Source organism: Micromys minutus, assembly GCF_963924665.1.
Source record: "Micromys minutus genome assembly, chromosome: 24".
NCBI classification, from domain to species: domain Eukaryota; kingdom Metazoa; phylum Chordata; class Mammalia; order Rodentia; family Muridae; genus Micromys; species Micromys minutus.
The window spans coordinates 30,399,841-30,427,454 of record NC_137959.1 but is presented as its reverse complement, the minus strand read 5'-3'; the positions used below and the strand labels follow the sequence as shown (position 1 = coordinate 30,427,454).

Here is a 27,614-nt window from a genome sequence, read left to right as displayed (position 1 = left end):
TGTGACTTAAGACAAGCCTAAGACCTTACAACATTTCTGCTGTGAATGTGGAGATTTCTTAAAGCTGAGCGCTGGTTGAATTCCAGACGCCAAGCATACTGCTCTATCTCAGTAACAGACCTGGAACATGGAGTTCTTTGACCTTCAGACTGCCCACTGGTGCAGGAAAGAGAAATTTAAGGACCTAACAACTGACAACTTTCCTTCAATTGAACAAAACAAGCAGACGTTAAAACAGCCTAATAGATATATCACATCTGTGTAATCAGAATCAATCACACTTGCCTGAGCACTAGAATCAAGAGGGCGCCTGCCCACCATACTGTTCTCTCCTCAGGCTCTTAGCTGGTCGTTGTCTATAAATAGCAGCATGGGAAAAAAAGTTAAATGGAGCTGGGCCAGTTTCCAGTAAGAGAATCAGCAAGAAATGGGCATTTAAAATAGAAGTAGAGAAGAGACAAAAAAAAGGGGGGAGGACAAGTGGTGACAGGAGAAGAAGCACCACTACCATTCCAAGAGGCTTCTATGGGCAAGCCTGCTCTGCCCATCTTCTCAGACACCTCACTCAAACACCAACTTAAAAAAAGAAAGAAATGGAGGTGAACCAAGGAAGGCACAATTAGAGCTAAAATGAGACCATCTGAGTCATCCCTAGAGTAATTTATGGGCCCACTCTACACCCCACCTCTAGGCTGCCAGTCTCAGGAATGACAGGGAAGGAAGACAGACCCCTGCTGCCAAGTCCATTCTAATTACAGGAAGATAAATGATTGACTTTTGCTCAGCCTGGAGGAGACAGCAGTGCTCTTAGTGACTGCTACTTTTCTGGACTGAGGTCTCCCTAAGAGAGAATTAACTGTCCCTCATCTACTCTAATTTCAGGTCACATGTTGAGCTTCTATGATCAGAAAACCTCACTCTGCCAAACTCACAAGACAGCTCAATTTTGGAAGTGAGGAAATGAGTCAGCATGGCATTGGAAGACACAAGAAAGACCTCTGGACAGAGGCAGCAGCATGTGAGACTGTCAGAACCAGCATTAAAGGACGTGGGACACTCACACAGTGTGAACCATCAACCTCCACTAACACACAAGAGGAACTGCAGGGGACTGGTCTACGGAGAGCTGGAACACCAACACATCTGTCCAACCTCTCTTCTTCCTATTGGAAGTGGGTGTGTCTTAACCTGGCCTTCCATTGCCTCCCTGGCCAACAGTTCTAATCCTGAAGAAACTGACTACTGACCAGGCCCTCATATCTGGCCCTAGTATATCCCCTAGTATGCCAGGGGATCCTCTTTATCCAAGGAGTTCTAACTCCACAGATTCAACCAACTGGGGATCAAAAAGAACTGAGCAGGGGATATGTATTGAATGCAGACAGACTTTATTTTCTGATATTATTCCTTAAACTATTTGCATGGCCTTTAAAGGGTTTATGTAGAGTGACTTAATGTATATGGGAAGATTTAGGTAAGTCCCATGGTTATACCACTTTACCTGTGGGTCTTGAGTATCCATGGATTTTAGTCTAGGGAAGATCAGGAAATCAGTCCCCAAGTCTAGTGAGAGGCATTTCTAACTGTTCTGACATGACTGGTCACAAAGGCAGACATGCAGCAGGAGGTCGAGAAGAAAGGAATGGACCAGCTGCTGTGCCCTCCTACCCAAAAACTACAGGTCTCTCTGCTCATCTACTTAACTGCACACTTCTCCTTGGACTCTCAAACCACCTAGACCCAAAGCCAAACCCTGGGTCTGAACATTTGTGCTTCATCTAGTACAAATCTGCCTTCAGCGGCACATTGCTGCATCCTAAGTCCTCACCACTCTCACTATGCTACATTGATTTTCAAGTTTGTACTGTTAGTTTAACATCTGTCTTCAATAAGGTCCATGAAAGAGGGACCATGTCTGGTTTTGTGACTCTCCATATCCAGCACCTAATTTGACTTCATTGGAGGCAGTTAAGAAACAGTGGTCTGATGAATGAGAAGAGGAAGACTGACCCAGAAGCATGCTCAAGCCTGTAATCTGTATACTTGTAGATGCTGGTCAGCAGTCACTCATCACCACCCCCAACTCTTCAAACACTGAAACCTACCCACAAGACACACATCACTACTAGGAAAATTACTGTGGAGACTAAAGATACTAATGAGACAGACAAACAGACAGACAGAGACAGCCTCTCTGCCAAAGGCTGGAATTCCCCACTGCTAGCTTTAGGTATTGTTCTCCACAAAGGCTGACCCTAAACAGCATGTAAAACGATCAATCATCATAACTTACTTCATTAGACTCATACTGTCTCATCAGCTCCTAGCCCTGGTTTGATTTTTCCAAGTTTCTCTCTAACTGTAATTTTCTTCTTTTTTAAGATTTGTTTGCTTGTTTTATGCATTTGAGCACTCTGTTTGCATGCACACCAGAAGAAGGAATCAGATGGTGAACTCGGGACCTCTGGAAGAGCAGTCAGTGCTCTTAACCACTGAGCCATACTTCCAGCCCTGTACTGGCCGGTTTTGTGTCAACTTGACACAAGCTGAGGTTATCACAGAGAAAGGAGCCTCAGTTGAGGAAATGCCTCCATGAGATCCAGCTGTAAGGCATTCTCAACTAGTGATCAAGGGGGGAGGGCCCAGCCCATTGTGGGTGGTGCCATCCCTGGGCTGGTAGATCTGGGTTCTATAAGAAAGCAGGCTGAGCAAGCCAGGGGAAGTAAGCCAGTAAGTAGCATCCCTCCATGGCCTCTGCATCAGCTCCTGCATCCTGACCTGCTTGGGTTCCAGTCCTGAATACCTTTGGTGATGAACAGCGATATGGAAGTGTAAGCTGAATAAACCCTTTCCTCCCCAACTTGCTTCTTGGTCATGATGTTTGTGCAGGAATAGAAACCCTGACTAAGACAAGCCCCCTCTAACAGTAATTTCCAAGCAAAGCCTAGCACATGACCAAAGGCAAGAACTAAGAGACTTACTATGATAGGTACAATTTCTAAAACGATCTCTCTTTCTCTCTGTCTCACCCCTCTCCTCTCCTCTCTCCTCAAATATACCTTTACCCTGATGCCTAAAAACTGAGCATGGCATTGCCCACCGTGAGAAAACTACCTCAGAGACATGGTCATGTTTCCATCTTTCCACAGTGTCAGCTATGTCAGTTCTGTCAGCTGTATTTCACCAAGCATTTCTTAATTTGACTTGATATTGTGGCCCTTCACCACCACAGGCTATTTATTTTATTACTAACTCTCAATCACACATTACATTGTCAGTTCTCTCCCTCTCCCTCTCTGTCCTTCCTGTGTCTGTCTGTGTGTGTGTGTTACATAATGGTTTACAAAAGGCTTTGTGAGGCTTTCATAGAGGCTCTCCTGAGGCAGACAGATGCTAAGGACACAATGGAAAGTCTCTGTAGGGGCTAGGTAAGTTTCATGAACCTCAGTTCAAGTCTCAGAGGACCCACACACAAGTTGAATGGCAGGCATTCTGAGGGTTGGTCTGAAATGGGTTGTAGCAGAGGCAGAAGGCAGAGCAATTGAAGTGGGGATAGGGACAGAGACCCTGTCATTTCCTGAAGAGGCTCACAGCAGATGCTTAGGTGACAGATCAGGATGCCTACAATCTGTCGGTCTTAGAGTGCCCCTTTAAATGGTTCAGGCAAGGAAGCTGCATTCTACACTGGTCTAGTGTGCTTGTTAAATTCACAAACCTAATTTGCCCAACATAATTTTATTTTGTTTTGAGACTGTATTGAGTAACCCAAGCTTGCCTCTAATTCCCTATGCAGCTAAGACTGGCCTTGAACTAAGAACCTCCCAAGTGTTAGGATTATGAGTTGGTTAGGGTTACTATTCCTATGATAAAACACATGACCAAAAAAAAAAAAAAAAAAGTTGGGAAGGAAAGGGTTTATTTGGCTCATACTTCCACATTACAGTTCATCATCAAAGAGAGTCAGGACAGGAACTCAAGCAGCAGGAACCAAGAGTTGATGCAGAGGCCATGGAGAAGTGCTACTTACTGGCTTACTTCCCACAGTTTGTTCAGTTTGCATTCTTATAGAACCCAGGACCACCAGCCCAAGGACTGTACCATCCACAATGGGCTGAGCTCTTCCCCATCATCACTATCTAAGAAAATGCCCTAGAGCTGAATCTTTCAGAGACATTTTCTCAATCGAGATTCCGTCCTCTCTGATGACTCTAGCTTATGTCAGCTGATATAAAACTAGCTGGTATAGATTGTAAGGATAGAGCATTCTGCCCAGCTCTTCTGGTTAACTTTGATATTCACAGTGTTAATACTTTGTGTAAGTTATCATCAGCCTTTGCCTCACAGATACTGATTATTTCTCATACAAACACTAAGTAGAGCCATTCCACCCTAATTTTTTTGACTCAGAATGGAATAACCTGTTCTTTTATAAAATGAAGCAACACAATGTCCCATCTCTAAGCAAAGTGCTTTCTCCAGCATGTGACAGAGAAAAACTAGTGCCCCATAGAGCTGACACATCATTCCTGGCCAAGGGGAAGATGAAAAGGTACCAATTCTCAAACAGACAGCTGTGTAGTAACGTTTGTACAGTCCTTGCACAGTGCTCCTTCTCACCTGAGTTCCCAGGGACCTCTTCTATTAAGGCATTTCTTTGGAATGCCCCGCCCATGGCCAAGGGACAACAGTGCAGTGACTGGGTCCTTTGTGAGGCACATGCTTTCAAGACCCAATAAGCACGAGAATTTGGACAACTACATATGAGATTTGACTTTTCTTCAAAGGTTAAAAACATTCTTTTCTGGTAGATTCAGAGTACTGCCTTTACACACTCTTCCCTGAAACAAGACTTGGTTACCTGGCAACTCATCTCTGAGAGTCACCATTATAAAAGCTGCAAGGATCTGAAAAGAAGAGTCTATGAAAAATGTTCAATATGGAAAATATCAAGCATGGGGAGAAAGGCACCAGATGGAACAAGAGAAATGGAGTAAGCTGTGAGATCCCCACACTTTTCAAAGGGACTAAACATCTGGGAAAAGGCCAGGGAGTTTAAAAAGCAAAATGTCCCCTCCACCCATGTTCCTGTGCCATGTTCTCACACCTCAGAGCGAGGGTGCAAAGGAATGTAAACCAGTAGGCAAGCCCCACCCTCAGGTCCTGGCAAAGGAAGCACAGAAACACAAGGCTCTTTCAGCTCAGCAAACACTGGGTGAGCTGCGGCTACGTGCAGCAAGGCTGCACCGGGGACACAAAGATGAATGAAGTGCTAACAGCCCAGAGTCTCCCTGCACACCTCCTCCTGCAAAAAAACCAACAACCTAAGAAAGAAGAAAACATTCCTTTTGATTCTCTAATGTAAATAAAAGTATTATGATTTAATTGAAAGCCCAATGGCTTCAGCTCAATCCCCGGAATCCATAGTGGTGGAAGGAGATACTGACTTCTCCAAATTGTCTGACTTCCACACACATGACACACATGTACACACAAACACACACAGAAGGTAATTTTCATTTTAAAGGAGAAACAAAAATAAGTATTTGTACCATATACCCTACTTTGGGTCTTCACTAATTTCTTTTTTCCTCTCTGTTATAAAAATATTTCACCTTTCAACACCATTTGTAATGACACCGAGTAGAGCCAAGGCACAGACACTATCAGTCACCAGAGACTCAAACATAAAATGAGAGTGCACATAGGAGTGCACACAGGAGTGCATTAGTGCCTTGTGCCTTTTCACACACACAGACTCAGAATGTGACATCCAGTTATCAAGTGAGTCAGAAACACCTTCAACTCACCAAGAGTCTCTTTTATCCATTTATTTGTCTGGGAGCTTCTTTTGAGAAAGTTCTCTCTCTCTCTCTCTCTCTCTCTCTCTCTCTCTCTCTCTCTCTCTCTCTCTTTCTCTCTCTCTCTCTCTCTTTACTTGAAATAGGTTCTCACTATGAAAGACAGACTGAACTGGCTTCAAGTTCACTATCCTCCTGTTTGGGTCCCCTAAAAGTCAGGATTACACCCCTCACATTCCTGGATCTATCTTAGACTAAATGTTCAGGAAAACCAAACAGCCAGGACAGACAGACAGACAGACCTTATGAAGCATAACAATAGAAATGAGTCCAAACAAACCAAGAATCACATGAAACATAAACAGGCTAACTGACTGTACAAAACTTCAAATGGTCCTGGATGGGTTTCTTTTGCTTTAAAATCAGGTAAATGCTTTCATAAGAAATAGCACCTAGAGTATAAAGACCCTTTGAAAAGGTAGAGACATAAATGCCATTCAGGGTCGGTGAGACAGCTCTGGAGGTGAAGGTGCCTGCTGCCTTGCCAGAGGACCTGAGTTTGATCCCCGGGGCCTATGTGGTAGAACAAGAAGCTAAGCAAACACTCACATACTAACTAACTAAATAAATGTAAATAAATAACAAAACAAACAAAAACCCCACCTTTTTAAATAAAGAAAACAATGCCAAGTAGATCAGTGTACAGCTGGAGGTAGACAGCTTCACTAATATTAAACTAAAGGATTTCTTACACATTTTTTAAAATTAGGAGCAGGAGAAATGGCTCAGCAGTTAAGAGCAATGGAGATCTTAGTTCAGTTTCTAGCACCCATACCAAGTATTGCACACTACCTGTTAACCCAGTTTCAGGAAATCCAAGCCATTTGCGCACTTGTGGTACACATAAACTTATGCAGGTTATACATATACTGTAAACAAAAAATGATGTTAGAAGATGTGCTTAAACTAAGGTCTAGTTTATTTACAAGGCAGTTTATCCTATTTACAGGCATTGTTGGATAAGTGGTAACTACTGTGACCTCACCACAATCAGACATGCAGCATCTCCAATGCCCCATCCCTGGCCATTGCTGACTGAATTTATCTCTGCCATGTGGCCTTTCTCACATGTTATGCAAATAGAATTTCATCTCTTGGAACTGGAGTTGCAGACAGTTATGAGTCTGCTGTTCAGGTTAAATAACTTTAAAGAGAAAAAAGTGGCTGGGGATGTAGCTCAGTGGTAGATAGTGTCCCAGCATGCAAGATAGTGTCCCAGCATGCAAGCTGGCCTGGGCTTCATCCTCAACAACCACACCCTACTCCCCCCCCCATACACTCACTCACTCTCTCTCTCTCTCTCTCTCTCTCTCTCTCTCTCTCTCTCTCTCACTCTCCCCAACCTATTCCTTCAATGTTCAATCCCTAGCCCTAAGTCTCCTAAAATCTTTGCTCAAAGATCACCTTTCCATGATGCCTCTCTTGAATGGCCTATTTTAATACTTTGCTCCACTTTTATGGAATACATTTGTAATTCTTTGCATCAATCAAACTCCTGAGGTAAGGCAATAAGATGAGGTCATGCTAGGTACTCAAGCTGCCCGTACCCTCCCAGCACTGGATTACAGGCACACACCACCAGCTAGTTATAAAGCTGAATGAAATCAGAAGAAAAAGGAATACTCCATAGAATGTGAGGTGCGGGAGGTTTCTGAAAGAACTAAGTCACAGTGTTAAACCTGCAGGTGGCATAAGAGGGTCTGGGTGGCTGTAATGCAGATTCCAGAGTGAGGTGAATTAATAAGGAAGTAGAAAGATGAGAAGCACAAAGAATGTTGAAACCAGTATCTTCGTTAAATTTCTAATAAGGTATATAACTTTATGAAACCATAAAACAATATAAAATTTAGGTTTTAATTCTGTGGCTATCTTTAGCTATTACAAAATGGGGGGGCCCCTCAAATATAGAACTGTTTTAGCATTTGAAAGGAACCACTTCTTTTATGCTAATAAGTTGGCTATCACAAAGACAGTCACTAAGCCAAACCCCAAACTACCACCTCCATTAACTACTTTACCCGGAGCTATGCAGCTCCAACAGAAGCCTGGAGGAAGTCTGACTTCATCAGACCAAGCCGCAGCCACAGACAAGTACGCCAGCTTGCACGGCTGCTCGTCTTACCATTCATGTCTGCTCAGAGCATTAAGTCAGCTCTGCCCTCATCTTCCCACACACACACACCAAGCTGCCCACGTGTTGACTAAGGAGCCATTCCTCCAAGACCCACATTCTACTCACTGGCTTCTCTCTAGATCTTTCCCTTTTAGTCACAGATTTCTAGAGCTGAGAAGTCCCAGAATATTAGTCCTGCATTCTAAATTATGGCATTATTTATCTCGGCCTTGTTGCCCATGCAAGAATACAGTGCCTGTATCTCTGAAGTGAAGATGACGTTTCCTTCAGCCAAGCCCACCCAGCACCAAAGCCAACACTGCAAGGGATTGACACACACCCCCTTTCTCTGCGGTTCCTATCTCTGTAGATAACAGCACAATTTGTGAGCCTGAGATCCTCTCTATTCCTCATCCTCCAGTCTCTTCCATGACTACATCTAGATAGTTTGAAATATTCTTTGTCTCATCTCTATTTTACCACTGCTCAAGGTTAGTCCTGGAAGATTTCCTTTAACATAGGGTTTCTCTGTGTAGAGCAGGTTGACCCGGAACTCAGAGATCTGCATGCCTCTGCCTCACAGGTGCTGGGAATAAAGGCATGTGCCATGACCACCGGGTAGCCTCATTGATTATTAGAACAAACAAACAAATTAAGCCCATATGGATTCCAGAACAGGAAGTCAGTAGTTGAAATGATGATGTCTAATGGTCTGAACTAAGTTTATTGTTAAGTCAGGGCGGCTTATCTTCATATGGAGGCTTGTTTTGGGAGTCTGACTGTATTACGAGTCAGCCAGGTGATGGCGAATGCCTTTAAATCCGGCACTTGTGAGGCAGAGGGCAAGCAAGCAGAGCTTTGAGCCAGCCTGGTCTACAGTGACTTTAAGGACAGCCAGAGCTACACAGTGAGACCCTGCCTTGGGGGGGAGGTGTAAATTTCTTCGAGGAACAGAAATCCTATCAGTTGGTTTCTGATTTTAGCCTTAAATGGACTGTGCCAGACATTTCCATGTAGCTATCCTCCCCCCAGGGACTGGAGCTTCCCTTTCTCGAAAGTTCTGTGTTATATAGACTGCACTGCTGAGAAAGCAGCTTTGTTCATAGTTAGCAAAACTTAGGATCAACTAAAGTATACTTCAGTAAGTGAACAGATAAATAAAACATGCTGGAAGCAAACACTGGAATACTATTAAGTATTCAAGAGAAATCAACTGTACTCTGTATCAATAAAACTAGTGTGAAACCATCTCCATGGTGCACAGAATTCCAGGAAAGAAAAAATATAAAGAAATTAAATGACCAGTGCCAGAGTCCAGGAGGGAGAGGAGGGCTGACTAACGGAAACACAGGGCAGAACCACCCTACATGAGGCTGTAACAGTGGACACACACCATGAATTTGTCAAAACCCACAGAACAGACACCACCAAGCCAGAGCACAAACAATGGCCTCTGAGTGAGCTCAATGTGTCACCAGCCTTCTCTCAAACAAAGGCTGATCATGGGCTGCAGCAGTGCACAAGGACTCCTATGTTCCTGCTCTATTTTGCTGTGAAACGGGGGTTTTGGATTAGCTTTGGATTAGGGCTGCTGCAGCAATCATCCCCTATGCAATATGACCGAAGGACTCCTGTCCCTGAGTAAGCCAAGCTCTCCTATTTTCTCTACCTTTGTCCATGCAGAACACTCTGCTTATGGGGACCTCCCCACCCCTATTTCACTAGATCAACAAAATCTTTCAAAGTATCTTTAAATGCTCCACTCTTGGTTATGTATGCACCAGAACACCAATAGTGCTGGTTTGTATACACTAGAAGTTGGGTGTGTACACACTATGGGTATGCTAGTGTATAAGTACTTGGGTGTGTACACACTAGCACTTGTGGTTGTTGCTCAGTGTCTTGCTGCACAGTCCTTAGGTATTGTGCCTTTCCATCTTTTTGTCACCATGACTACTGTGAGCCTGGCTTTCCTCACGTTTAGTTCTACTCAGCTTTCTGGGCCACACCACCTCTCCCTTGGCTCCTATCCCACAGAGGAAATGCCAAATAGCTAGCTATAAAATAAACAGATAGGAAATAAGTAAATGTACAATGTCAGTTTTATTAAGAGATAATCAGTGCATCAATTTGCATATTTAAGTGGTACTAATCTCCATAATTACTTTAAAAAATGCCCTCAAATGCTTGTCCATGGTTTCAACAGCTCAGAAGACAGCCTAAAGGCTCCTTGGGCGCAGGGACTGTCTGTCACCACTGAATGATGAAATGCATTTACACGTATTTCTTTCTTCCTCCCAGCATCACTAGTGAGAATGAGACTATAGCCAGATTTGAAGAGAAGCATAAAGGTGCTAAACTCTATTTCATTTCAAGTCAACTTTGGTCAGCTCCATGGAAGAAGGTGTGGCCGTGGCCAGCAGTGACTGAAAGAATGGCACAGGTCCCAAAGTCCCTCTCTCCCTGTCAGCTTTGCTCCCCCATTCTCCCTTGGCCGTCCCAGGGCTTCCCAGCAGACTCACACCCGGCTGAGTTTATTTGTCTTTCCTTTCTTGGGATCCGCTGTCTGCAGACACAGCCCATGAGCTATTCAGAGCTCACCAGAGGCTCTGGGCTGTACAGGCTTCCCAGAATACAGCTCTTTCCAATCTTGGGGGAGGGGAGTTACTAATGTCAAGTCAAGGGAGGTAATAAATCTAAGAGTTTTTTGTCATAGCAGGATAAAAAAGAAGGGTCACAGAGGGAGACAGAAAACCATTACAAGGATGTCCTAAAACGGTCATAGTAAGAATGTCACTGGGAAGAACATGTTCAAATGCAGACTTAAACTAACATTAACTGGAGGGACCTGAGGAAATTCAAGGCCTTAGGATCTGCATCTCTCACACATGCGCAACACATGAAGTGCTGAGAGTATAGCATACTGCTAGAGCGCCTGCCCAACACGACCAAGGCACGAGGTTCAGCTCCCAGCAGCAGAAGACATTCATATCCACTATATTCAAAATAAACTGATATAGACATGACAAAGGAAAATAAACTGAGCTCACATATCAGCTTCTTAACCAAGATCCCTTGTAGAGACCTTGTAATGAAAAGCTCTACCACACAGGCCTGTAAACCCAACTCCTAAGGAGGCTGAGGCAGAAGGATCAAAAGTTCAAGGTCAGCCAGACAACAAGAGTGAGCTGAAGGCCAACCTAGACAACTCAGTAAGACTCTTATCAAAAAAAAAAAAAAAAAAAAAAAAAAAAGTGTCTGGGGTACATATAGGCCAATAATAGCACAGCACCTGCCTAGAGTACGTAAACCATTTAATTCAATCCCTAACACTGTGAGAAATTTAATTCAATCCCTAACACTGTGAGGAAAGATCCAACAACTTTATGAAACTAAAATTAAATAAAGACACACTTCCTTTTTGCCGATTCACTTCCTTATCTATGGAACTTTCCCAGAGGTTCTGGTGTTCACATTGGAGGCCTCACAGGGCTGGGCTAGGAAGGAAACGGGCCCCCGTATAGACAGTACTACTGGCTGGGAAGAAAAAGGCCTCACACAGTTCACTGGCTGAGTTTCCTACCACCACTCAGCTCACACAACAGAGAAGAAGAAAGAAGAGAGAGGATTACAGCACATCACAAAGAAACCCAGACACCCTTAGCTTTCCTATTCCAGCCTGGAGTTTCCCGACCATTTCTAATCTCTAGGAGACCTAAGATAACCTAAGGTGCCAGCACCAGTGTCGCCCCTTCTACTTGGTTCCTCTTCCCTCTGCACACGCCCCACTGGGTCTCCTTAGCTCCTAGGATCAGTGGCACTGTCCTGAACATGTGGACAAAAACTCCTCGTCTACACTACTCAATCTGCCCCTGCCATGTTGATTTCCTCTCCTGCACACATCTGCCTGCTCCATGAAGCTCTCTCACATCACTAAGACTGAACTCATTATAAAAGGAGGGGACCCTCCATGATGGTGCACAGTACCAAGGACATGGGAGTCCCTCCCAACCTAAGCCAACAAGTGTCCAAAGCCACCCTTGTTCCAGCAACAGTAACAAAACATGAAGTGTCCTTACATGCCTATACCATATACCAGTTCCTCCAGGGGCATGGAACACTGCAAATACACACACACACACACACACACACACACACACACACACACACAATGTGTGCCAATGGGCACAAGCCTGGGGGTCAACTCATACTTGTTTCTCCCCTAATCAAACATGGAACAGCTGGTGACCAGCCCTCTCAGGCCACCAAGATTAAGGATGCTACCCAAAGGGGGTGGGCTTTCACCTGGACCCTAAGTCCCACACTGAACTCTCAGGTTGTAAGACAGCAGGGTGTCAGAAGAGGCCCACATGGAGCATCCCCTAGAACTACTCTACCTGATTCCACATGTAAACCAGGCAGAATAGATGTAAGTGGCTATTACAGAACCTTTGGGAATCTGGAGTCTGTCCTCAAGAATCTAGGCTCCTTAAGGTAGCAGATGACACTTTTCATTTAGTTATTATACTGTGAAATAAACCCATAAACATAGGAAAACGTTAAACATATTTACAAAAAAAGAGGAACGTTAGGCAATACCACACAGACTAATAAACAGCGTAGCCTTAGACATACTTCTTTTGTAGCCGTTCATTATTATTCCTGTTTCCTCTGTCCAAAATCAACAACTCTCTTGATTTCAAGATTATTTGTTCCCATCCATTTTATTTTATTTGTTTTGTTTTTATTGAAACATAGTCTCCCTATATTTCTCAGGCTGGCCTCAAACTTATGGCTCTAGTGATCCTCCTGCCTCAGCCTTCCAAGTAGCAGGGACTATAAGTACCTGTCATAAAATCCCACTTTTTTCAATGAATTGTTATACTTTTACCTATAAAAGTATCAATTAAAAAGGTATTTTCAAGCCGAGCAAGATGCCCAAAGGAAAGAAAGCCAAGAGAAGAAGCCCCGGCCCCAACCGTCATCAAGAAACAAGAGGCCAAAAAGGTGATCAACCCTTTGAGAAAAGGCTCAAGAACTTCGGCATTGGGCAGGACATCCAGCCCATAAGACATCTAACACGCTCTGTCAAATGGCCACGCTACATCAGGCTGCAGAGGCAAAGAGCCATCCTCTATAAGCGGCTCAAAGTACCTCCTGCCATTAACCAGTTCACCCAGGCCCTGGACAGGCAAACAGCTACTCAGCTGCTTAAGCTTGTCCACAAGTACAGGCCAGAGACAAAGCAAGAGAAGAAGCAAAGGCTACTGGCCCGTGCTGAGAAGAAAGCTGCAGGCAAAGGGGATGTCCCAACTAAGAGACCACCTGTCCTCTGAGCAGGAGTCAATACAGTCACCACCTTGGTGGAGAACAAGAAGGCTCAGCTGGTGGTGATTGCCCATGATGTAGACCCCATGGAGCTGGTGGTTTTCCTTCCTGCCCTGTGTCGAAAGATGGGGGTGCCTTACTGCATCATCAAGGGAAAGGCCAGGCTGGGGCGCCTGGTCCACAGGAAGACATGCACCACTGTTGCCTTCACTCAGGTTAACTCAGAAGACAAGGGTGCTCTGGCTATTAGGACCAATTTATAATGACAGATAGGACAAGATCCACCACCCCTGGGGAGGCAACATTCTGGGTCCTAAGTCTGTGGCTCGAATTTCCAAGCTGGAAAAGTCAAAGGCTAAAGAACTCATCACTAAACTGGGTTAAGTGTACACTAAGTTTTCTGTACAGAAATATAATTACAACATTATCTTTAAAAAAAAAAAAAAAGGTGTTTGTCAGGCTTGGGGATCAGCAAATTAAGGCCCTTGTTACCATGCCTGGTAACCTGAGTTGGATCACCAGAACCAATACGTTGGAACTCCAGCAAATTATCCTCTGACCCTCAAATGAGAACTGGGCACTCACACAGCACACACAAAATATATAGATAAGCAAATAAATATGTATTTTTTAATTAAAAAGATCCAGATGTGGTGAACACTTATGTACAGTTTCAGTAATTGGGAGGTAAAAGGATCAGGAGTCCAAGGCCAGCCTGTGATATATGAGTTTCCATAACAAAAGAAAGAAAAAGAGAGTTTACAGCATCTAATAAAATACCTTTTCTCTTCATTAACATGTATCTATGTTCATGTGTGCAGGTGCACAGGTACATATGTAAGTCAGCCAGAGAATAACTTCCAATGTCTTCTCCAGGAATGCTTTCTGCCACCTTTAAAACAGTCTTCCACTGATGCTCATCAAGAGGGCTAGGCTGGCTGGTCAGCACGCTCAGAGACCGCCTGCTGCAGCTCACCCTCCACTGCCATCACTGAGATTATAAGTAACACCAAGCCCAGAATTTTAATGAGGGTGCTGAGTTTGAACTCAGGTCCTCATGTTTGCAAGGCTTATTCGTCATTGAGTCATCCTTTGAGCCTCAAATTAAGTGGTATCAGTATGTTTGACCCAGAGTTTCCAAGTTCAGCTAAGAAAACCAAGAAAGTAGTTACGAAGTACTAAAGCAGAGAAAGCATTTTTGTAAGGAAGATATGCTGAGGGTCCCTGCTTGAGTTAGTCACTGTTGAAGAGATTCTGTTCCCTACAGTTCTGGACTATTCTTTTGCCAAGCATATTACAGCTCCTAATCTTGCAAGATCTAACTATATATTACATTCCACGAGTCACCTAGTATAGCAAGTCATAGAAAATGTGACAGGTCTTCAGTGGGAAGTGATCCTTTTGTACACACTCAAGAGAAATGAGAACAGGGAAACATCTCAGCTTCTAGCGAAACCAGGATCTCAAAGGACAGATATCCAAACATCCACTTGCTCTTGTGGTCAATAAGTTCTGGTTACCTTAAAGCCATAAACAAACCAATTCAGAAGCTGACCTTTGCTCTCAAGGGGATCTGTCAGATGCTGTGGACACCGGTTAGAACACAACTCTATTTCCCAAAAGCATTATTCTGTACCCTCTGGGACTTGTGTGGGAAGATTTCTAACAATTTGCCCACTGTAAGAAGATAATATTGATAACTACATTCATATGCTTTTCTTCCTAAAAATGTCTTGGGATTTTGTACATTGTCAATCCATCCTCTTCCTCCTCCTTCCCCTCCTCCTCCCCCTCCTCTACAATCTCTGCAATACCTAGGAATTCAGTTGCCATGGAAATGAGTTTAGAGCACTAATACAGGTTATAAGACGGAATAATAAGCAGAATTACATCATCCACAATAGGCATAACAAGTATGAATGCGCTCAGACCCTCAGCATAGAAAATTTTAACCAACATGCCAAAGGAAACCATCAGCCACCCCCAAAAAAGAAATGCAGTCAGAAAATTCTCCATCCAAAGAAGCATGGACTCCAGCCCTGCAGGTCACGGTTCTGTTCAACAGGTCTCTTTTACTCACAAGGCCAACCCACCAGGCCCCAGGAATGTGAGTGCTGTGCTCCCTCCAGAACACCTTAGCAGACTGGAACAGTAAAAGGAGATTTCCAAGTTTCTGAGCTATGGTTCCTTGCTACCAGCTACTATATTTTCCATAACTTCAAGCACCTTCCCAGGGCCGTCTCACCAACAAGGGGTACTTACCGGGACCTGCCACCAAAGCAGTTTGTACTGGGGGGCTGGTGCCGGGTCTCTGGAGCTGTAGAAGTCCCACTGGATTCTCTTGAAGGTGGCTGTGATCCTGGAGAATGGATCAATCACAAGAAAGGACAGAAATGCTGAGAATTATAGTCCTTGTTTGAGAGCTACCCAGCAGGCTCTGTATTTTAGGAGTTATCCACCATGACAGGACAGGACATCTTGGCAGCTGTAGCCATTGGTACAAAGAATAGGGATTATCATCGAAGATCACACAGTTGGAACTCCAACCTGGGAAACACTGTCTCTTCTCCAAGATATTCAAGAACATCCCAGATGCTAACACACAGCCCTGCCTTATCCATCAGATGAACTCCAGCCTCTCAAAGGTGGGGGCCAAGTGAATGCAAGGAATAAGAACATTTTCGAAACATTTAATGAAATTCTTAAGAAAATGGATGCATCTAGAGAATAGCATCCTGAGTGACATAACCCAGTCACAAAAGAACAGACATAATATGCAGTCACTGATAATGGGATACTAACCCCAGAAAGCTCTGAACACCCCAGAAACAACTCACAGACTGTGTGAAGTTCAACAAAAAAAAAAAAAAAAGAATATATTTTAATTAAAATAGAACTGTATCACATCCCCCTTTCCTCCCTACAGCCCCTCCTAGTCTCTCTCCTATCCCCTCAAATTAATAGCCTCTTTTCCTATATTATTGTTACATATATACATATGTGTATGTATATGTATCTACAAATACTTAATTACAACCTTTAAAAAATGTATTCATATACTTTTGTGCAGAAATGCTGAAAATTTGTACTTTATCTTTGTTTTTTAAAATAAAGTAAAAAAAAAAAAAGAAAGAAAAAAGAAAAATGAAAAAAAAAAAAAGGTGACAGATTTCCTGGACCTGGAGTTATGAGCTGCCATGTGGATATTGGAAACCAAACCCAGGTTCTCTACAAGAACAACCAATGCTTTAACTACTGGGCCATCTCTACAGACCCAGAGCAGAAACTTTTCAACAGCTATGTTCTTTCCAACCTCTGAGATTACACCTTGCCTTTGAATTCAGAGCTCACACATCACCCCTAATGCTACAGAAAGTGTGTTTAGCCTAGGAGGTTCCATCTTGCATCACACTTAACAAAACATTTAATGAGAAAAAGCAGGAACAACCCATTTCAGACCTCAGACTCCATGAAATAATTTCCTGCTAGATCCAGAAGTGACTAATTTCAGACTACAACAAATGGAACAAACTAGCAACACTCCAAGTCCTCAGGTCCAAGCAGGGGCACTGTACCCCCACCCCCAGCTTGTCCCTTTTTGCTAGTTTGTGTCTCCACAAGGATGCACAGTTCCTATGCAGCAAACTCTATCTCATAAGAGCACACTCAAGCTCCCCAGAATAACTAGAATCACATTTGTTAATGAAGGTTTATTTCCAAGGCCCATATGGGGTGATAAAGATGCTTTTCTCTGCCTTCGATCCAAACAATCATACACAGAACTATGACATTTACCTTGTGATCTGGGAGACTAAGAGGAGGTAGAACTAGCACTAAGGCAGGGCTGCTAAAGAGTCTCTAAACAAGACAAGCAGAGAACCATGCCCCTAGCATCGCTCCCACCCGCTCTATCCTGGCACAGCCTGGGGAGCAGGGCGGCACTAACCGTCTGTCACTGCACTGCCATTAGGCACACTTCCCAGATCAACAGTTGGCCCATCCAGGAAAATTGTCAGCTCTCCTCCCGAGACAACACTGCCTTTGTTCTCCGTCTGCAGGTTCAGGGTCAGTTGTGTGTTCTCCACTGTTGGATACAAAAAATGCAACATGGACAGATTAAGTCAATGCACATTAGGATTCTTTACATCAGAGGCCTCTGTTTCACCCACTCTGGCTTCCCCGGCAGGGCTTCCCTGCCCTTTCCAATACGTCTTGTGAAATAAAAAGCAGAGTGGGGTGGGATGTGCTGAATAGCGATATCTACATGATGTGCAGGTGGGAAACCAGTTTCTCACGACATTTTACACAAGACATTAGCTACAACATCTTTGCATAAAAACAACTGGGGTCAAGCTATACCCATACTACGCATAGGATGAACAGAACAAGAAACACGCTGCACACACCCCAGTCCTAGTTACACTGAGTCTGGGTAAAGTTACAGCTTCCAAACAGGAAAGTATCTACGATGAACACTAGTGCTCTTCAGTTTGGTCCACTGAAGACAGGCAGACGTCCACAGCTTTGGGAAGGATCCAGTCTCGTGCTAGAATCCCCTCCTCACCTGCCCTGCACCCAACCCAGCACTCTATTTCATGTGTTAGTGACAGCTACATTATTATAAGCATTCAATGGTCCTCAACCTGCCTGAGTCTTTAACATAGTTCTCTTGTGGTGACCCTGGACCACAAAATTATTTTCATTACTACTTCATAGCTGTAATTTTACTAGTTATGAATCGTGATACAAATATCTGTTTTCTGATTGTCTTAGGTGACCCTTGTGAAAGGGTTATTCAAACCTTGCCACCACCACCACCGCCCCACCTGCCCGCCAAGAGGTCACAACCCACAGGTTGAGAACCACTGCTCTCAATCAAGGTAGCCCATGGATAAAGAGTTCCCACAAACACCAGAGTAAATTTGAACACTTTCTGGGGATCCTTCTCCTCCCCAGTAGGGAGAAAAATAAAAGCCAGCTTCTAATCTAAGACAGACACAACCTTTGCCAACTTAACAAAGAGCTGGAGAGAGAGCTAATTTGGTGAATGCCCCATGTTTCTATAAAATGACAGTGGGAATTTAGTTAGGAGTGTGTATTACTTGTACACAGAACCTGAGTACCTCTCCTACCAGTCACATCTGGCCACTCAAACCACTATAGGCTCCAGCTTTAAGGGAGCTGACACCCTCTCCTGGTCTCCAAGGGCAACCAACACCCACACCCAGATACAAACATATACACACAATTTAAAAGAAAAACAAACATAGGCTGGAAAAAATGTTCAGTGATTAAGAGCACTGGGTTCAGCTCCTAGCACCCACATGACAACTCATAACCTTCTGCAACTCCAGTTTCATGGAATGTGACTGGCCCAGTGGTTAAGAATACTGGCTGATCTCCACAGGCTCTGGGTTCAGTTCCTAGCACCCACAAGGCAGCTTGCAACCCTCTATAACTGCAGTCCCATGGGATCCAATGGCCTCTTCTGGTGTGCCAAAATACAAAGAAAATACTCATAGAGTGTAACCAAAAACACAATCAACTCCAGGGTCTCTGAAGTAAGACAGAGAGCAGTGAGTGACCTTTTGGCCCCTCAAAGCATTATTCCTCTCCTTAATCCCTTTGCCCTGTGCTGGGTCTCTTAGGGTCCTTTTTGCAGCTGTCTCAATTTTTGGTTAGTCTCATCCAGAAATTTGGTGAATGCCCCATGTTTCTATAAAATGACAGTGGGAATTTAGAAACTCTGAGAGCCAAGGGGCAGAGGGGAACAGAAGTCTTTGACAGACCATTACTATTTCAGGACCTTGAGTATAGCACCTGGAGCAGATCATCCTGCCTCACTGGAACACCTGCATGAAAACAGCCCGAGAAGTATGGTGTCCTGAGACATGCCTGACCATGATGCTCCTAAATCCTGACCCACTGAAACTATGAAGTAAGCTAAGCATGACTGCACACACATTAGCCCCGGCACTCAGAAGGCAGAGGCAGGCAGATCTCTAGGTTTAAAAAACACCCAAAGAGCTCTAGGAAAGCCAGGGCTACACAAAGAAACCGTGCCTTGAAAATCCAGGAAAGAAAAGGAAGGGAAGGGGAGGGGAGGGGAGGGAAGGGGAGGGAAGGGAACAAAATGGATTGGAACCATGAAATGATACATGAATTTGCTTTGGTTTGTTTTGGGGAGTTGCTATCTTCTATATGGTTGACTTAAATATCTCCGACAGGCAGCATGGGGACTGGGCAGGCAGGTGCGGTCATACACTCTGGATTCAATCTCAGTGCTGCTGCCAAAGGACTGACTCTGCAAGGCACAAGTTACTTAACTTTGCCTTGGTTCCCTTTATGGAAAAACAGAGGAATCATTACACATTCTGTGGGGGATACTTGTAAAGAATGGGTGGCACCTAGGAAGTTCCTAAGCTGCCATTTTACTGCCTACCTTAACCTTCATGCCTAAAGGCTAAAATTTTCCCTAGTCTAGTCTGTCATTTCTTGTAGTCCCTATAGCTTTCTCTAGAACTTCTTTAAGTTGCAGCAGCAAACTCCTCAAAACCTTCCAAGCCACACAACCATTACAAGGGAACCAGGGGCATACAGACAGCAGCCAAGCAAAGCCAGGCGGGAACCACCATGGCCAACTCCCATAAGAACACACGTGGGAGATGTGTGATGGACTATGAGAATAGCTGCAGGAATTCTCAAGTGGTTTTATGAGAATAGACTACAATTTTCCAGAAAAAAAAAAGTCTTAATAGCTTCAAATTACCTTTAAATAATTTAAACAAAGAAATGCACACAGGAAGCTGGGAGACAGCTGAGCAGGTAAGAGCATTTTCTGTACAAGCATATTCCCCACACCCACCCCCCCCAAAAAAATCCAGATAGGTGGGCTTAGTGGTTTAGGAGTACTGGTTGCTCTTGTAGAGGACCTGAATTTAATTCACAGTGCCTTCATACCAGCTCACAACTGTCTATAATTCCAATTCCTGTGGTCCCAACACCCTCTTCTAGCCTCCAAGGTCACCAGGGGTGCATACATTTACATCCAGGCAAAATACTCAAACACACAAACAGAAATAATAACACTAAGAGAAGAAAACCTTCTAGACCCTGATACAGCTTCACACCTGTCACCCCAGCACTGCCAGGGGTAGATAAGTGGATGGCTAGGGCTTTGCTGGCCACTATCCTAGCTCCAGATCAGCAAACTTCGTCTCAGAAGAATAAGGTGGGGACTGATGGAACAGGACACCGATATCCACCCACACATGCACATGCACCATGTACAGGGACATCACACATAAATGCACCGCACACATGCACACTGCACATACCGAGAAGACGAAGCACATGTGGTGAAATGTCACTGGGATGTCAGGTGGAGGATTCTGGTGACTCCTTACCCTTCTGACTCTGTACATTTGTGAATTTCATAATGAATGTTGGAAAAGTTTTTTTAATTGGCAAAGCTATTAAAAATTTAAACCAGTGAGAACAGAACACCCTATTATTTTCTTAAAAAAAAAAAATCACTGGAGCCAGGGGAAACTTACAATTTATAATGGGACTAAAGAAACCATTAGCTAACTGAGTGACAGACTGGAGCAGACACAGAGGCTGAAAGGCCCGAGTGTGGCTGAGAAACATATATTGGAATCTTAATTATGTATAGCAGCCTCAGCACCTCACCTCTAGGGCCTCTGGTTTCCTCACAGCCACACTCATGACTCTACAAAGGCCCTTTCTCTTCCTGCAAGTCTTTCTACTACGTTGGGAGGCACTGCCTGATAATCAAAACCTAACTGGGACTAGTTCACTCTAGAGGTTGAGGCAGGACTGACTCAAGGCTGCATGGTCGACAGCAAGTTCCATGTCAGCCTGGACTACAGTAGGTAAAAAAGGCGCTGGAGAGATGGCTCTGTAGTTAGGAGTACACTTCACTCTTGTAGAGGACCTGGATTCGAGTACCAACCCCGACATGGCAGCTCACAACATCTGTAACTCTAGGCCCAAGGGACACAATGCCCTCTTCCAGCCTCCTTAGGCACCAGGCATGCACATGTACAAACATGCATGCAGGCAAAACATCCATATATGTAAAATTAATTTATTTTTATTTTTTTTATTTTTTATTTTTTAAGTTTTCATCTATATATTTTTTTTATAAAACAACTTTATTTTACAAAACAAGGATAAATGTACAGATTTTAAACATTTTTTGCTTAAAATATACATATTTTTGTCAGTACTTTTTTTTCAGATTTTAACATAATTTTTACATAAAACTATATGAATATATTTTTTAGTCAGTACTTGATTTTTTTCAAGGTTTGATTGTATGCCTTGAAAACTTAATAGTTACAATGAGCTAAAGTACATGTAAAACAAAATGTAACATGGAAATAGTTAAAGTTTTCTTGTTTTGTAAATATTTTTTTTGTTTTGTTATGTTTTCTTTATTTCTTGGACTTCATACAGTCTGTGAGTTGTTTCTGGGGGAGTGCAAGCCTCTGGGGTTAGCATCCCACTATCAGTGACTGCATATTATGTCTGTTTTTTTGTGACTGGATTATCTCACTCAGGATGATATTCTCTAGATGCAGCCATTTTCTTAAGAATTTGGTTAAGTCATTGTTTCTGGTGGCTGTTAATTTTTTAAAATGGAAAAAAAATTCAAGAAACATATGCAGAGCTGGTAAGATGGCTCAGTGGGTATACCTGATGACCGAGTTCAATCCCTAGGACCCACCCACAAGGTAGGAAAGAAGAATTGACTCCTAAAAGCTGTCCTTTGATCCACAAATGAGCCATGGTAATCCTACTCACCCATGCTCTACCACCTACTCCCCACCCCCAACACACGCACACACTCAATTAAAAATAAAAAAACAAAGCTCGGTGGCAGAACATGTCCTTAGCATCCATAAGGACTGGGTTCAGTCCCTAGCAGGAAAGGGAGAGGAAGAAAAGGAAAGAGGGGAAGAGAAACAGAAAAGAGAAGACCCTCATTGTCCAGGGCGATTTCTGTAACCAGGCTGAGATTAGCAGAAGCACACTGTCCTTAGCCTCACAGTCCACATGAGTACTGCACTCACTGTGACTCATGAGAACAAGAAAATGGTTTGCTCTGTGAGGAAGCAGAACATAGGCAAGGTTTTCCTTTTATTTCACTGTCATGTGAAGTCTTGGTGTGCATGCAGGTATGCACATTTTTGCATATGTTCATGTGTGCTGAATCCTGAGGTTGATATTGGCAATCATCTTTGTGTACTCTTCTATCCGTTCATGGAGGCAGAGTCAATCAAACGAGAGTTTGCCAATCACTAGACCCACTAACCAATTTGCTCTAGGAATCAATCCTCTTGTCTCTCTCAGCCTTTGGTGGCCAGGATTACAGATGAGCTGCCACATCCACCTTGCCTTTTTTGTTTTGGTTTGGTTTTGGATTTTCTGAGACGGGGTTTCTCTGTATAGCTTTGGCTGTCCTAGAACTCACTCTATAGGCCAGGCTGACCTTGAACTCAGAGATCCACCTGCCTCTGCCTCTCAAATACTAGGATTAAAGGTATGTGTCTCTACTGCCCCTCTTACAAAGCAAGTGCTTTAACCAGCAAGTCACCTCCCCAGGCCAGATATGAAAGGTTTTTAAAAACCTAACTGCATACAGCTTGGTGGCACACATAATCCCAACACTCCAGAGCAAAAGAAAAAACAATCAGGATTAGTTCAGAGCTAGCCTATCTCAAACAAAAAAGAAGATGGTAGCACACACCTTTAATCTCTCCATGAGTTTAAGGCCAGCCTGATCTATATAGTAAATTCCAAGCTAGCCAGGCTACAAAGTGAGACCCTGTCTCATACAAACAAAACAACAAAAAAGGACACTGGCAAATATAGTAAAAAAAAAAAAAAAAAGTCAAACCAAAAGAAAGATGAAAGGAAGAAAGGTGAGAAAAGCTTTGAGGTAGAGAATCTCACTACTAAGGTGAGCAATGAGTAAAAATTGAGAAGATGTTGGGGAGAGCCATGGAGGTGTCCCGTCAAGGCAGAGGCAAAAAGCAAGGCCAAAGTCACCTGACTTGTCTGGGGAAGGGCAGGGAAGCTGGTGTGGCTGGAGCAGGTCAGAGCAGGAGGCCACTGTGAGCAATGTGTTAGAACCTTATAAGGCCCTTGGCATTTACTTTGTATAAGACATCATCCTAGGGGACAGTTGTATACTAAGAAGTGACTCTGACCACAGGGAAATAAGGATGCAGTAAGACAAAGCCCACTAGGAAGGTTCTGTCATGGCACAGGTACAGCAATCTTGCTGTCTCCAGAGAATGCAGCATCTAAGAAATGAAAGCCTAGGCCTTCTCTCTCTGGTACTTGATGGGTAAGACCCCTAAGAGCATATCCACAAGGCTGCAGCCTTCAGAAATCTATGCTTTAAAGAAAAAGCAGGGACTGCAGTCAGGGGCTAATTGAGAACATGGGTTGGCAGAAGTCAGATTCAATTAGGGCAAATGGAACACATAATAATAAAAATTATTCTCTGGCAAGAAACATCAGTTCTACTAAAAAAAAAAAAAAAAAAAAAAAAAAAAAAAAAAAAAAAAGCCAAAGGCGTGAGCTTAAGCCAGCTTCAGCAAATGTACTTGTCACACCACAGTCATTACTATGGTCTTCTGTTTGAAGTCCCAACCGGTCACCAAAATCTTGTGACACTCCTTTATAGAAGTGGGCAGATAGCAATAGGATGGCTTCTAGGATCTGAGGGAAAACAAGGACACTGTAGGAGAACCTTCTACTAGCCAGCAAGGATGTCAAAAGGAGAGAGCCATGGTTAGCAGAAGGATGCTTAGCAGACATGGTGTTCTCATTCTGATTCAAATAAGTCAAGTGCAGAAGACAAACTTGTCAGCCAGTCAGGCATGGTGTATGCATCTGTAATCCCAGCACTTGGGAGACAGCAGCAGGATGATGCTGAGTTTGAGGACAACCTGAGCTAAAAGCAAGACCTTATCTTAAAAGCACATAACCAAGTGTAGCAGCACATCAAGGAGCCAGCAGAAATGTCAAGTGCATCCTTGGGTACACGACAGGTTTGGGGTTGGATTGGGCCATGTTAGATTCTGTTTCAAAAATAAAAAACTCGTCTAAGACAACTGGAGTGAAGGAAAAACAAAAACAAAAACAAAACAACCAAACAAACAAAAAAGCCTACCTAAGTAGTTGATGTGGTTAAGTGATTACCATAAAGGGATTTTTTAGGTACAGAAATAACAAACACCAAGAGCTATGGTGTTTCTGTGCTAGAGAAGAGATGCCGGGCCTGGGCATCCACTGAGCTATACAACAGCCTGAGATCACTGTTTTTAAGAGCCATTATCTTCAAATCAAGCATGGAGGTACAGTCCCAGCCCTTAGAAAAGTGGAGACAAGAGAATAAAAAGTTCAAAGTCATCCTTGGCTACACAGCCTGGAGGATTCTGCAACACACACACACACACACACACACACACAAAAGAATAAATAAGTCATTGTCTCTTAGTCTCTTACAGGTATTTACAGGAGTGCTCACAGATGAGAAATGTCTACAATTTAATTAAACTGACAGGAGGTGAGATTAGAAGAGACAGAAATTGAACATTTGTAGATATGACTCTCTCTTCTAAGATCCTCAGGCACCAAGCACAGACTCATACACATTAAAAATAAATCTAGGGGCTGGGGAGATGGCTCAGTGGTTAGGAACACTGACTGTTCTTCCAGAGGTCCTGAGTTCAATTCCCAGCAACCACATGGTGGCTCACAACCATCTGTAAAGTGACCAGATGCCCTCTTCTAGTGTGTCTGAAGGCAGCTACAATGTACTTATATACATAAAATAAATGAATAATTTTTTAAATCTAAAAAATATTTATTTCTAATTATGTTTGGAGTGAGGGGCATACGCATTAGAGTGTAAAAACTGCCTGCCAGAAGAAGTTATTAGATTCTCTGGAGCTACCCAGTTTGGTTCTGGAGCTAAACTTGAAAGAGTTTGTGAGCTACCCAGTGTAATTTCTGGAAGCTAAACCTGAAAGAAAAGCAAGCAAGCACTCTTTTTAAAAAAATATTTATTTAATGTATGTGAAAACACTGTCACTCTCTTCAGACAGACCAGAAGAGGGCATCAGACCCCATCACAGATGGTTGTGAGCCACCATGTGGTTGCTGGGTATTGAACTCAGGACCTCTGGAAGAGCAGCCAGTGCTTGAGTGTTGTGCCTATATGTAAGTCCGTGCACCATGTGCATGCCTGGTGCCCACAGAGTTAAAAATAGAGCATCAGATCCCCTGGCACCAGAGCTCAAGATGGCAGTGAACTGCCATGTAGGTGCTGGGAATTGAACCTGGATCCTCTGTAAGAGCAGGCAGTGCTCTCGACCACTGAGCCATCCTCTCTGTGGCCCTGTAATTTTTCTTTCTAAGGGAAAACACCTATAACTTGTATTAACAGTTATAGCCACTGGGATTCACAGAAAACAGGCTGGCCGACTCAGGAGCCTTGCTTATGCCACCAACAAGGAAAGAGCTTATCAGTCTTTGACTAGCTTGACCAAAGCAGAATACTGAAGCTAGGTGCCTTCTAGTCAAACTCTGAACAGACCATTTTTCCAAGATGAAAGGAATTCACAGCAAGTGATTTTAGAGGGGACTTGGATGCTCTCCCCATCCTTGTTGTGTGCACACTTGTGAGCACCTGTTTTCATATGTATACTTAGAGGCCCAGTGAGGCATGTATGTAGTCAGAGGACAGCTTTAGTGAGTCAGTTCTCTCCTTCCTTCCACCTGTACATGGATTCCAGGGACCAAGCCAGTGCACGAGGCGTGCACAGCAAGCCTGTGTACTCGCTGAGCCACCCCACCAGCCCTTGGCTATTCTTTATACTATTGTGGTTTTGACTGTGCTTCCCTTTGCTCACTGTCTTTCAATCTTCCCATATGTTGACATACTTAGACGCAGGGTAGCTGAAAGTTAACCAAGAACACAACCTTATGTACATACAGTTTTAAAGGCCCAAAGTAGATCAGGACTCTCAACTCTTCTTTCTCCTAACTACAAAGTCAGGACATGCTAGTGGCTGTGAGCTACCAGTCCCTGACTGCAAAGAGCTGGTGCAAAGTTCCTTTTCCCCTTTCTTGACTTGGATTTTCCCACATGCTATTTGAATATGGAACTAATAAGTATGATGAGTACCTAGGGTGTGGAAGTTGCCTTCCTTGTGCCAACAAAGGGCAACTGTCTAAGTGGAACTGTCAAGGCAAGCTATAAGAATGTGATCCCATTACCAATCCAGAGCTCTGGCACAGACACCTTCACATCAGGATTGTCTCCATCACACATTCCTGTGAGTCCCAGTGACTAGCACAGTCCTTTACCTTCACTCTCTGACAACTAGAAGTGTGTGGCCAGGGAGAGATGACTTAGCAGTTTAGAGCACTTGCTGCTCTTGCAAAGGACCCAGGTTCCATTCCTAGCATCCACATGGTGCCTCACAAGCATCTATAACATCCCCCCTTCTGGACTTAGACACCAGGCAACACGTGTATGTACACAGAGGTATCACTCCTAGTGCTGGAGATAGAAGCCAGGGCCTCTTGCCCAAGATGCTAAGGGTATACTAACAATGAGCTATATCCCTAGCCCTGGACACACAGAGCTTTAAAAAAAGGTTTCTTTTTTATCCTAATGGGGAATGTAGATATAAGAATGTACCTGGGAATCGAGAGAGAGAGAGAGAGAGAGAGAGAGAGAGAGAGAGAGAGAGAGAGAGAGAATATACACCAAAGTAGGGTAGTTCTAGGGTAAATTAAATGTTTAAGGGGTGAGAATCTCAAGGCTAATGAAGAAGGGCTGGATCTGGCCTTAAGAGAGCTGCTGGGTGGGGCCAGCCACCTTCTTGCCTCCCTCCGTCCGAAATCTCACAGGCCCAGCAGAGAAAGTGAAAACAAGCAGAGCATTCATTAGCAGGCTAGTGTTCACTCTGCATGTAACTGTGAGATGCTGTGTACAGAGAAACTGAACCAGGGCAAATTCCAGACGGGCAGAGTCAACGGTCTTTCGCAGCTCCTCATAACTCAGACACACATGGGCTGGCACTCCCAAATGAAAGAGAGCACTCTTTCACATCCCCTGCACAGCACAGGAAGCCAGAGGCTTCCTGGATTTACCGTTATGAGGTTTCTCTGGCTCCCAACTGTAACGGTACCTAACAAATGAAGTTTATCCTACCTCACTGGAATTAGGCTGTAAACACCAGAATTCTTGTGAAGAATACCAAGGT

At 43.7% G+C, this 27,614-nt stretch overlaps 1 protein-coding gene and 1 pseudogene across 2 annotated transcripts in view; one reads left to right on the top strand and one right to left on the bottom strand.

Annotated features, from left to right (window-relative positions):
* WWP2 (WW domain containing E3 ubiquitin protein ligase 2) overlaps window positions 1–27,614 on the bottom strand; it is a 116,615-nt gene that overhangs the window by 52,510 nt on the left and 36,491 nt on the right. Inside the window, exons 5-6 of the mRNA XM_080936613.1 lie at window positions 17,246–17,383; window positions 15,562–15,658 (exon numbers count right to left, since the gene is read on the bottom strand). Of these exons, the coding sequence (XP_080792739.1) occupies window positions 15,562–15,658; window positions 17,246–17,383 (235 nt within the window). The remainder of the gene's footprint in view (window positions 1–15,561; window positions 15,659–17,245; window positions 17,384–27,614) is intronic.
* On the top strand, window positions 12,903–13,683 carry LOC308435853 (large ribosomal subunit protein eL8-like; annotated as a pseudogene). Its single transcript has one exon. The product of its transcript is annotated as a large ribosomal subunit protein eL8-like (transcript).